General features: G+C 39.0%; 1 protein-coding gene across 2 annotated transcripts in view; it reads left to right on the top strand.

Moving 5' to 3' along the window:
- The window catches only part of atxn7 (ataxin 7), a 26,443-nt gene that overhangs the window by 1,683 nt on the left and 11,418 nt on the right, over positions 1-13,342 (top strand). Inside the window, exons 2-5 of one of the 2 annotated variants that reach the window (XM_005731217.1) lie at positions 750-849; positions 5,111-5,323; positions 5,535-5,603; positions 12,977-13,081. In XM_005731217.1, the coding sequence (XP_005731274.1) occupies positions 5,119-5,323; positions 5,535-5,603; positions 12,977-13,081 (379 nt within the window). In that variant the 5' untranslated portion in view covers positions 750-849; positions 5,111-5,118. Of the gene's footprint in view, positions 1-749; positions 850-1,137; positions 1,680-5,110; positions 5,324-5,534; positions 5,604-12,976; positions 13,082-13,342 lie in introns of those variants that run through there. The other variant, XM_005731218.2, reaches the window with a different exon arrangement.

Below are 13,342 nucleotides of genomic sequence, written 5' to 3'. Positions count from 1 at the left end.
TAAATCCTGGAATTCAGGTCGCCGGCAGTGAATTTATTTTGATTTCATGCTCATTATAACAGATTTTTGACATTAGATAACTTAAACTTAAGATGTGTGGTTTAGTTCTGACGGTATTTAGGTTGTAAGTTTTAAAGGGTTGCAAAGCAACATTTGACTAACAAATGTAAAGTTGGTGGTACCATATGGTACAGTACATCACTGAATAAACAGCAATGTGCCTTAAATGTATGAAGACAACAAAAAATATAAAAATGTCTGCATGTCTTTAAAATGGATTCCTGTAGATGTATGTGTTTCTTTATGTTGACTAAGTTGATGGATGGTAAATGAACTGGTTCTTGTATAGCGCTTTTCTACCCATCTGAGGACTCAAAGCGCTTTACACAACTTGTGCATTCACCCATTCACACCATTCGCTATAAAGCACATTTTTCTAAGTGCTTTATAGCTAACATTCACACATTCATACTCCGATGGATGCATCAGAGTGCAATTTGGGGTTAGTATCTTGCCCAATGATATTTGGCATGCAGACTAGGGGAAGCCAGGAATTGAACCACCAACCTTCCAATCAGTAGATGACCTGCTCTACCACCTGAGCTACAGCCACCCCATTGATCAGTAAGGGGACAGGAATGAAAGTGTTTTTTTACACATAATTCAAAAATTCCACCTACTAACTATAGAAAGGAAAAGGTGTGGTATAGTTACATCTTCCCTCAATGCATGTCTGTGTATGTCTCCAGATTTCCTATCCAGTGTGTGTGCCAGCCAGGAATCACCCAAACTGATGTGGATCATCTGATTGAGTTTAAAGATAAATTCCTTGTTTCTTGTTTTGCCAAGGTAAGATCTTGCTGCTGTTCATTTCAAAACTGTATTGACATGTGGTGGGTTTTTTATGTTTCCTCATAGCTGCAGAATAATCATACCTAGTCATGTAGTACTTCCATTACAACGGCCCAACACCGAATACAGTTTCTATTGTAAAGTATTCAGTATCAAGGAAGTGTTCAATTACAGCATCAGTGAGTTGCATCTGAGGATATGCTTTATACTACTTGTTGTATTGGGCTTTAAGATTAGGTTTTTCTTTTTACTATATGTGTATGAATTGTTTAAATTTAAAAAAAAAAGGCCAACAGTGCAGCTGCCCCTCAGTAAGTATCAAGGAAATTACAGAAATTGTGTAATTTCAAGACTTCTATGTTGGACTACCTAATGTTACACAGGTCTTCGTTACTACAGCATCTGTTCTCTGTATGTTGCTTAAAAGATCCAACATCAGCTGGCTGATCCAGCGTCCGCTAATCTGCTTTGTTCTGTTCTTTGAACTCACAATAGATTTTGATTAGACTCACTGGATTAAATCATCTGAGATGATTACACGCTTCTGCTGTGTTTGACCAAGTGGCAAATTTTGGGCTAGAAAATGAATCCAACATGGATGTGCTAGATAAATAAATGGCCATTTGAGACTGGCCCCAAAAGCAAGTCAATCTTTACAGGCTGTTATGTTAAAATGTCCAAGTAAATGACGGTAAGACATCTTTATAGCCTGGTACAAATAAACAGTTTATGCCTCATAGACAGGTAAGCCTCTTTCATGATGCATGGTCACTTTGATTGGCAGGTGTGTGGTGGAGCCTAATCTAGACGTTTGTGGTTCAGTTTTGGTGAGTGAAATTCTAGTGTTTTATTAGTCTTTTACTTAGTAGTAATAAGCAGATATCTCTGTCTGTGTGCTCCATCTGTACAGCAGGGCTGTTCCTCGTAATACCAGTAAAAGTGTCAAAACATCAGCAATATAGCAACACCATGCATTTGCATCCTCCAGCGTGCACTATAACAAAGAAAGGCCAGGCCTATCTGAGAGTGAGAACTGTATATCGTCTCTGATGGTGATTTTAGTCCAGATAGTTACAATCTATATGTCAGGAAAAGCAAACAGTGGATGAGGATTACTGATGTAGCTATGTTGTAGCTGGTACAAGGTCTCTTGGTGACAATATTGGTCAGGCTCTTGATGCTTTACAAGGTTAAGTTAATTGAGTTATTGTTAAATTAAGGTATTAAGCAGTTATTTTATGATTTAAATTTTCTTTGGGCTAGCTTTGGTTTACATTTGGACTAGAGTGCTACTGTTGCTGGCACCTTGTTTCAACATATTAGCACTTCAATTAGGCAGTCTGTCATCAGTGACAGTAACTCATTAAAAAAGGGTGGAAAGTACTCTTTGTTTCGTTTAAAAAACAATAATAATAATAATGGCACTGTGTGCAAACGGCAGTAATTAAAAAGAAAAAAGTATTCAGTATTTTTTTACAATGTCATAAATATTATCTCAGATTTCCTGGAAGTATTCTAAAATAATACTGAGTCCAGCTAGCATTAGCTGATAACTTATCACTTTACCCTTTCATTCACCTATGGGAGTTTCTGTCTCTAAAAACAATAATGACATCATGATTGCTTGTTCCATCTTTATATACAGTCTTACAGTCTGGACATGGGTATTGATTCTGAAAACGAAGATAAACTCAACAAAAGCTTGATGCGACTTGAGGACCAGTGGGAGTGTTCAATTTTTCACCTTACTAGAGCAAAATCTTCTGTGAGAGGGCAATCTGGAATTAACTAAGAGTATTTACTTAAAGGTGATTTCATAAAAACGGCAAGAACATGAGGAGGGGGTCAAACTGATATTGTTTTTTGTTTTTAAATGTGCTTACAGAGCAAAGTAAAGCATAAGGTAGCCAAGTAGAGTAGAAATGTCTGCTGTGAATCACGGTGTAAAACTGAAAGGGACAGGAAAAAAAAAATCTTAAAGACCATAAAATTAGGGAAGACCAGCTGGGCTGGACTAGGCTCCAGTTAAAGAGTTGGCTCTCTACCAAAATATCAATCACCATATACTGGAGTGTATAGAAAGGGGAATCTCTTCTTCCAAGCCACAGGAAAGATGCAGCAGTTGTGACCTCTTTCAGGTACAGTAAGCTTGACGTTCTTGTGTGTGTCAGAGGCATGTTGTCACTACCTTTGTGATGTTATTGCTTTTACTCAGCTACTAACATATGGTGCTAATAAGTTACATATGCAAATTATTTCCTCTCCAGTGAAGCAGTAGTTCTCTAAAATTAATGAGTGAGGGTACGTGAAAGGATGACGGTAATCACACAGTCCTCCTCCTCTTGAAATGCTCTTGTTATGATCAGTGCACTAATTGTTAACTGGTTCCTCCCACAAGAATGTCACAGCTATGCTGGGCAGAGTTCCTGAAACTGCACTATTGCGATCATTTTGCTTTGACCTTACAGATATGATGCTATGGCAATAAAGGCAACAGATGTTTTGAAGAAATGAAAAATCTGAGGGCATGTCAAATAACTATATCCAGTTAAAACATTAAACCAACTGGCATCAAGGTTGTTAAATTGACATTATTGTAGTTTCAGTGTTAAAAAATGCTCTTCATCACAGTGTTTGAGCACACACACAGCCAGCACATTCAGGATGATGTTTTTAATTTGCATTTAAATGCATGATGGTAAAATTGGACTTTCAAACAGATTTTTGAGATCACAATTTACTAATACTGTTTTTTTTCCTTCCTTTGTTTGCTCATTTTGTCTTTTCTTTTATTTATTACCATTTTGTGCTAAAAGCAAAGAGAAGTTTTAAATGTACTTGAACTATTTAAGCTCTTCATCACACCGTGTGATCACCTGATTTATTTGACGCAGCAGAAACCAATCAGCATTTGGTAGGTGATAGCAGTCAGGAAGACTGACACCAGTTGATACTGATGTTCATCTGATAATATCAGTGCATTCCTACACTAAACTCTGTACTCGAGAGGGCCAAGGCTTTTTGGAGTACTTGCCAAATTGGAGTAAGAATTTCAGGTAGAGGGGTAAAATGGGTACACAGAGTCCAACACTGCATGATTAATATTAAAGATTAAACACCACAACAGATGAGATGTGCCATTTATAAGTAATTTCAGTCAGTGTGTTACACCATCTTTATAAGACATCTGTACTTTTCTAGGTTTTGTTTCTGGCATGAATGTAAAAGGATCCCAGTTCTAGTTTTGTTTCTTTTTTCTCTCTCCTTGTTCAGCTTTACTTAGGCGAGCACATGCTGTCTGGGTAGAATCAGAAATGTTTCATTTTGAAAGTGAAAGTAAACTTGGTAGATTATAACAGACTTTGTAAATCTGAAATGCTTAGAAATTAAAAGGTTTGTGCATGTCATTCAAAAATCTCTGAAGTCTTGCATTAATACATCTTAGACACGTGTTTAATAGTAACATGACCCTGTTTTTATTTTAAATGGAATCTAATGTAACTGACCGTAATCCTTTTATACAAAGTCAATATCTCTAAATGTATTTCTCTCATATTTTTCAAAATATTGGGAAGCTAATGCATACATTCTAAACATAAAGTCATTATAATATAGTATTTCACTCATAAGTCACCAGTAGAAAGTCTATATATTGATATCAGCTTTATGGCTCATACATTTAAGATGTTAAAGCTCACATTTTCTTATTATGGGAAGAAAACAAAGAATCAATAATAAATTATAAATATGTTATGGTCAGTCATCTTCTAATGTCACACCCACAATTACTAAAAAAGTATTTAGTATATCTTACAACTGTTTATATGGAGTCAAATCTCAAAAGCGATCCTTATTAACTAATAACTTGTGCATTAAATTAGTATTATTACTGTTGTTGTTCATTTATAATCAATCACAAATTTGCCTCAAAGCACTGTATTTGATAGCATCGTTATTCTTAAGTATAGTTTACAATTATTAAATGTAATTTACATTTCTAAATGATAGCTAGCGAGTAAGCCACAGCCAAGGGAACCAGCAACCTTCAGCTGAATCGCCAGCCGGCCTATTTATTCGACGTTAAACAGTATGTTGTGTAAGCTTTGTACTTGTAACGTCAAGTTACCACACAGGGCGATTTTTTTTTTCTGAGAGGCGGGTTTGCTGAAAACAACACGCGTATGCCCGTGTCAATCAGTATAAAAGTCCTCCTATCCCGAGCTCTACCAGCGCTGACTCTCGTGTTGTTACATTGTAGCGGAAAGAATGTCGGAAAGGGCCGAGGATGACGTCAGGGGGGAGCAGCGCCGAGCGGCCAGGCAGCAGCTGAAGCAGCAGCAGATCCAGCGGGGAGAAGGCTCCACAGCAATGGCGACTGTTGCAGAGCGGAGATCGTTGCCTAGTCCAGAAATAATGCTGGGACAGCCTTGGAGCAGCTGGGTCGACGCCGCCAAACTCCACGGCAACGACGGTGAGTTCCCCAGCGTGCCGTATGTTTGCGAGGAAGCGAGGTAGAGCGCGACAGTTGCCAGTCCTGTCTTTTTTTTTTTTTTTTTTTTTTTTTTGGCCGAGTGCATGCAGTTTTCGGTTGAATATGAAGAAACGCTATTGGTAGCAACAGCACGGGCAGGGAAGCAAGTGCAACTATTCATTTGTGTGTTTCGGATCGCCTCATTTTTTAGGTGCTGAATCGGAGGAAAGTTTTAAAGACTTCGGGAAAAATCGAGAAGCCATGCGTTTGTGCAGAGAAGGTGAGTGTTTTTTTTCCCTCTAGGGCCAAAGGTGTATTTTGGTTATGGGGGTTAACACTCATACATACATTCACTCACGCTAACATGGATTCAAACACTTTATTCGTGTCGTTCTGCAAAACTTATAGTAAAACAAGCGCACCCGGATATAATCAGTCAGACGTGTCGGTAATTCATGTGGTGACATTTGCACATGAACCTAAAATAACTTAACGATTAGCAACTTGGACTTGCTGACTAAAGTGATAATGCGTATTTCATTGGATGGTGTGTTTAAAGGGCTTTGTTTCGCATCCATATTTCTCCCATTTTGCAAAACTTCCACCATGTTTCACATCTCTCCCCTTACCGTTAAGACAACATTGATGTTTGTTGCTAAGAGAAATGCAAAGTATAAAGAAGTTAAAAAGTTACTTCGTAGGCATAGCCCTGATTTTTCAAAACAAAAGCCAGCATAATAATGTTAAACTACTGCTGTTAAAAGAGCAAGTTGGACTTTTTGTACAATATATTTAAGTTAAAATGTTAAGTTTTGTTTTTGCTTACTTCAGTTTAACAACCAACATATGATGTTAACCAATGGTAATAGTTTTACTGTTTATTAAGAAAAATACTTAAAAATATTTATTTATTATTTATTGGCCTTTTAAACCACCAACCAGTATGCATGAGCTATTCATGTATGAAACAAACCCTGAATAGGATAAAAACAATCAACCAGGCTACACTGATTAAAATCTTGATATGACTGTTGTTCTGCTAGTAGGTGTGGTTATTCCAGGGTTAAAACATAGTAGGTTTAACCAATAAACTCTTAAAGGACAATTGTAAAATCATGTCAGAGGGCATCATCTTAAACAGCAGCTAAAACTCAATGTACAACACACACATTGCCTGGCTTCTGAGCTAGAGAGAGGTGTTTCAAAGCAGTTAGTACTGCAGTTTTATTTTTGGAAACACCTCTATTAGTTTTAGCTGATTGGGCCTGCTGGCAGGCCTTGATTTAGAATGAATTTCATCACAAAGGTAAATTGTTATAAAAGTAAAATTGCATTTTGTTTACTTAAGACTAATGTGATGCTTAAGTTTCTAAGCTGAAATATAACACGCCAGACCTCAAGATTGAAATAAGGATGAGTCTGCTGGCAAAATGAAGTGAGGACTAACCTGTTCATTTGAGGCACAAGTAAATCAAGTGATGAATCAACTTTGTCACTGTGGTGATTGTAAGCTTAGCTTGTTCTATGAAAGGCGTTATGCCGAGCTAATGATGTACATTGTCTTGAGTTATTAATTAGGCAGTCTACTTAAAAGTGTATACCTATGGATAGGACATGTTTGTTCTTGTGTTTTATACATTTCACCACGATGTAGTTACTTTCTAAAAAGGAATTTTATCTCCTGCTGACGGAGAAACAAGCAGGGCATGTCATGTATGACCTTGCTGTTAAGGAGCAGTTACTGCAGTAGGTAGGCCAACAAGATTAAAATGCATTCTTTTGTTTAAGCTTCTTTTCAGAACTAAATGTGGACTAAAAATAATAATCTCTGTTTTGAAATTGTTTTTACATGGATCATTTTGGTCAAGAGAAAACGGTTCTAATCAAGCAAAAACCACAAGAAGCTCCTTTAGACGTCAACACCATCAATAATTCTCCGGCCAGCTATGAATCATTCGCTGTGGTGTGCTTAATCATCAAAAGAATTTAACAGGGTTCTGACCTAGGTGATTCACATTGTGAAGGCACAAATGTTAAATTTTAGTAGTTCGCATTCTCATCGTTGTTGTTAAAGCATTGATCGACATATTGGATGGACAGTATTTTTAAGTCATTTCACATACAGCTACGACGTAACCTATAAAAGTGGCAATTGCTGTTGCCAGCATTCGAATTTGCATGTGATGGGTTGTTATTTGCCTTGCGGTCGTGCCCTCTTGTTTTATATGTGGTACAAGCCATGATGGTGACAGATAAGACAGCTCGGACGTTTTTCCCTCCTTGGGTCAAACATATTTGTCTGTCAAGTTTTTCCACTTATTTGAACATTTCCTCAAATCTATACTAATAGTTTCAGAAGTCTCCATCCAGGAATTTGCTAAAATCTGCGATTTCCTATATTGAGGCGATGATGATTATTCTGTCACTGATAAATTCAAAAACTGGAGTGAAAAAGTGCCCAGAAACACATTGGCCTGTTTACTACTGTCAAATCTTCCAATCACTGTAATTGTTGACTGCATCAGTTTGACGTGCAGTTACATTTCTCAGGAAGTGATCATCAGGAAACGGTCATGACATTGAAGATTTAAGACAGAAGTATAAATTCATCTTAAGGCCCAGTGTTTGAGCCCTCACAGACTGATGATGTTACCTGTTTAGTGGTTGTGTGCGAGAGGTTGGGCACTCAAAATGGTATATACAGGAATAGGACGGCAGGTTTGGGCTTACCATGTGATATTACATTGATGGCTCAAAAACATATTTGTTGTTTGGGGCATTTTATGTTACACTGTTTATTTTCTGCATGGCCAAGGCTGAGCCATTCATGTGAATTGAACATCTTCTCGGCAGTAGCTTTAAGAAGTACTAATTCACTTGCTTTTGACAAGCAGCAACAAAAACGAACACAGTATGAACAGATGACGAATAGATGAACACATTATATAGCATTTGGTTCATGTTAGCGTTTTTTCCTCTTTCCTTCCTTTGTTTATTTACTTTTTTAATGTTTTCAGGCTTTCCCCCTTAACCCGCAGTTTAACGTCACAACACTATGAACTGTGGGTAATTCCCTATGGGAGTGTTTGCAGAAATGCAGTGTGAGCATAAAGGGCTCACAAAACCTGAGAGAGCCCTTGTGTGTTTGAGAGTTTAACAGTGGGACAGCCCTAAAGCCTCACTATCTTAGTAGTAATGCACTTTGAAGTCACACTTTGAATGAGTGTGGAGATTGGCGGTTCAGCCTCTCTTCGTTTTTGGCACATTAGTTTGTCCCACACTTGTGTCATCATTGCCTATCCAACTTTATTTGGTTTTCCTCCTTATGTGTTGAATAAAGGAGGGGGTTTATTGCAGACTGCTTCACAGAAGACTTATCTAATATTGCCTTTTGTGTGTGTGTGTGTGTGTGTGTGTGTGTGTGGTCAGCAGAGTGTCCTATGTGCTTGATGCTATGATGCTCACATGCGTTGGGCAGATAAGGGAATAGTTTGAGTAGGAAAATGAAGTAAGTCGTATGCTTGGTTAGCTACCAGCTTAAACCGAGTTGAACTCTTACGGGAGATAGTTAGATGCTGCTCTCTATCGCTGTCAACAAAACACAAAATGATAGATTATGTCTTGGAAAATTTCTGTCCTGTGTAGAGTTCATGAAACTTGGAGAATCAGCGCCAACGTGCAATGGAGCGGTGTTGATGGTACGAGACGTAGGACACCACTAAGTCACTGTATCTTTTCATCTGTCAACCATTTAGAACATTTTTCTGCATAAAGGACAGAGACAGAATGCTCATCTGAAATTCAAGGATGCGGGGTCAGTTGACATTTCGCTGTCATGAAACATGTCTTTATCATGTTGCGGCGTCTGTCAGTGACTGTTGTTTGTGTCATGGGGCTCATCAACACATGCTGCTCGTGGCAGAAGTCTGTCTTCATAGAAAGCCTGTGTGTGCGCGTGCGTCTGGTAGGGGTATTACAAGTGGATGACTACATCGCTCTGCCATGACTCACCACCAGATTCCTTCTGTGGCGTTACTGCCATTCTACCACACGCAGATGAATAACATGCACGCACACAGATTATAAGAATGTATGGTACTGGATGACTGATGAATTCATCATTTTGTCACGCTGTTGATAAATTTTACAGTGGCACTGTCACAGTCAGGGAAGCTGGGAAATGTAGTGCCACTGTCAGCCACAGGTCAGATGCAGCCAGCATGTGCGCTACTCGGCGGCAGCCAGAGCTGCTACGATTGCACCTAGATCGTTCATCACTGCCACGGATGAGGATGCTGAAATTAACTGGACTCTCATTCTCTTCCCCTGCCTCGTGCTCTCAGGCTCTCTTTTCCTCCTCCTTCAAGCGTATGTCCTTTGCTCCTTCCTCTTTGTCTCGCAGAGGCCTCAGACGGCTTCTCTGTTCGTTTACTGCGACTTTGTTCCCGTATTGCATTCTTTTCCTTTTGGCTTAAATTCACCGTTCTGTCTTATTTCTTGTCTACATTGACTTTCTTTCTCTCTGTCTTTAACACCTCATGTTTGAAAAAGAAGAAAATGGAGGTTGAGACGAGGGCAGACACAGTGGCGTTAGACCACTTTTGAAGTCGGACAGTTTTAGCAGTAAAGGCCATTTAGTGCTATGGCACTGAACGTGGAGTAGCAAAGCTGTATAGCATGTCTACTTTCATAGTTGAGCATCCCATTAGAAAAATACTAATGAAAAATACTGCACATGAACTGCTGCAGCAGTTTGGAAACGAGTCTTGTTTGACCTTGCTATTGATCCAGTGAGGAAATGTGGTTGGATGCTGCAGTTCCTGTCCTGTTTCAGTAGATTTGAGAGACAGGCAGTTTTAATGAAAAATACACAGGAAGTTATTGATTTGGCAAATATGTTTGCTCTCTCATTATATCTGCAATTTGCTACTTGGATAAGCAAATTGGGTATAGAGAGAATAGAATTAAAGTAGATGCGTTGAACATAGAAGTTGCCTATGCTAGCATTTAGCTATTGTTTTGATGGCTTGTCCTTTTGCAACTGGCATAGTGAATACTCCATGTCACATTTTACCACTCGTAATTCACATGCCTTTGTCCATTAAGTGAGGATATTTTCCTTCCTCTTTGTAGCAAGCAGATACTTTGAAAGCAAGTCTTTTTGGTCCATTGCTGTTGAAGGAGACACTTGGCAAAATAGCTTCAGACAATTGACACACATTAAGTAGCATTGGACTACTAATTCATCCACACACGATTGCCTCTGACCTCCTTGAGAGAGAATCTGCCAGGTACATCTTTTATACGGTCTTTGCTTAATGGCCCTCATCCCTTCAAGACTTGGCCAGTGATGTTTGGAGAACCCTTGACGGTCCTGGCAGAGTACATATTGAACAGGGGCTCCACTTCTCTGCTCTTGTATCCTCTCCTCTGCTCATCTCATCATAACGCCCCAGGCAATCTCTTAATTAGCCTCCTTAATTAGGTGGTTTCTGGTTCTCTCCGCCAGGGTAAATTTTGATCACATTCTGCTGAGAAGCAGCACTTCCCTCTGATTCGTCTTGGAGTGCCTTTAAAGCGTGAGGTTTGTCATTGGGCAGAGGTTCTCCAGCTGAAGACACCTTTGCATTTTTGCTTTTTATGGTTTTCTTTGTATTTGCCTATTTACTATTGGGAAATTCTCGTTTTTACAGTTTTATCCAGGAAGAAATGCATCATGATCCATGATGTTGTGTGCGTCAGCATTTTAATTTTAACCCTATACTGTCATCTTCATGGAAATATGACCTGACTTTAGGGATCAGGTTTCACAAGGTGGTAACCTACATGACTAGTTTAGTTAAGCTGCATTTTAAGCATTTCTGTACACCTGGGACTGCCAGCTTTTACATCTTGAAAAACACTATAAATAACTCCATTTAGTCTGCCCAACTGCAAAAGTAATTCATTCTTTATAGGTTAATTTCATAATTACTTTAAATCAATCAATTAAATATTAAAGCCATGTTTGACAGAGAAAACCTCAAACAAGCGTTGCGACCTGGGCAAGATTCAGAATTTCATTTGGACCTTTTGCAAAACTGCCCCTTCTCAGAATATCTGGTAGTTTCCCTTGGTAGCTCAGAGTGTGGCATTCCAAAAGGCAGACTTTCTTTGTTTCTTAATAACAACATAGAAAGCACTAAGGAGATGGCACCCACCTTATTAAACCTGATTCCTTAGTGATATCTCCTAATTATTGAGTCAGAAATGTCGCACGCTCTAAGCCAGTCCTGGGTTTGTTTATATCTTGGAAAGGCAACCTTTGGATTGGTGCTTATCACCAGTACTTGTTCTCCATGGTGAATAAGGGCTCATAAGTGATCTATATTTACAAATCACTCCTGGGTTGCATGTGTAGACTTTACTTGGCCAAACTGCTTTCCTGAGCTTGTTAATTTTTAAAAATTCCTATTATGGGTTGTGTTACAAATTTATTTTGTCTAAGCTGTTGAACAAGAGCACAGTTTCCGAACTTTGCCTCTGTAAACCACCACAGTGGATTTCTAATAAAGCAGCACTGTGTGATATATTGTGCAGGCTCTTGCTACAGCAGTGCTTTACATAGTTCATCTATTTCAAAGGTTCAAAAGAAATTGGACAGTTAACTGATATGCAGTTTCGTGGCCAGGTGTGGCCTGTTGTTTCATTTTAAATTAAGAAGATAAAAGGCTAGGAGTTGTTTTCAAGTGTTAAATTAGCATTTAGTAGTTCATGAGTATTCTGAGCAGCGAGGCGTCATTTAGGAATGAATGTTGATAAGATTTTGTTCACACCTGCTTCAGTCTTTATCGGTTTCAGTTTTCTGTGTGCAGAAAAAGTAGGTTTACACAGGTTTAAATTATCTCAGTCACTAAACCAAAACTGCCTCCTACTGTCTGTACTGGAGGACATTGAGGGTACAAAGGACCTCCTGACTGTTAAAGGCCAAACAGAGCAGTTTCTTCAGGTCACTGCCTTCAATGCAGATTAGTAGAACACAAGCCACTGCACACAGCCTCAGCATGGAAAGTATGTAGCTCCAGAAGCACCTCAACTCTGGCTACTTTATAGGTTCTCTCACTGACTGGCTGAAAAGCAGATATTGACTTTAATGTATTATTTATAATCTGAAAATGTTAGAATTATGTTAGTTTGTCCACTGAACTTTGAGACCGTGAAATGTAGGAGCTATGTAAAAGAATATCTACCATTGCTAAATGGGTGGGGCAGTATTTTGTACCACTTGAATTTAACTTGAGTCTACATTTATGACTCTGTGATTGCTAAATTTCCTTTTCTGCTGCGATGGAGTAGAAAAGGACAATTCTGAAAAGTATGGCCTTGTTCACACATTTATGGATCCTACTGTATGTGTTGGGCAATAATTCAGAATTGCTGTTAGGGCTCAGCCAAGAATGCATTTTCTTGTGGTCTGCTGCGTTTGTCTATTTACCCCTCGGCCCACTCCCCAACAAATGCACATTAAATATAAAACAAAGTAAGCAGTTGATGTTTGGTTGCACATTGAACAGTGTGTATTTTGCAGAGTCTGCTGCCAACTGTGGCATCGGTCACGCTTTTATTTATTCTCCTTGAGTTGAGCCCCATCTGCTTCTATCTTCCCGTTTACAGACATGTCCATATTTGGCCAGTGTCCCGCACAGGACGACTTCTACCTGGTGATGTGCAGCCACTGTGGTCAGGTAGTCAAGCCACAAGCCTTTCAAGCACACTTTGGTAAGTGATACACACGCACACACACGCCTTGATGTATCTATATATTCAGTTATTTTTCATGCAGCTGGGGTGCAGAGCTAGATTTCCTAGATTCACGTAGTAGCAATAATCCACTACAACAAGGAGGTGGCTGTTACTGCAGATACTCAGCAAGGTTTGGGAATAAAAAATTGGGGGGACTCTATATCCATACCCCCCCATACCAAGAGTAATGTGATGTTTCTTTGATTAACGCACTCCTAGTAGTGCTTCTTCTTTCTG

Source organism: Pundamilia nyererei, unplaced genomic scaffold, assembly GCF_000239375.1.
Source record: "Pundamilia nyererei isolate P.nyererei 1_Seehausen unplaced genomic scaffold, PunNye1.0 scaffold00042, whole genome shotgun sequence".
NCBI lineage: Eukaryota > Metazoa > Chordata > Actinopteri > Cichliformes > Cichlidae > Pundamilia > Pundamilia nyererei.
Note: the sequence above shows the minus strand (reverse complement) of the source record. Positions and strands in the feature narration are given on the sequence as shown.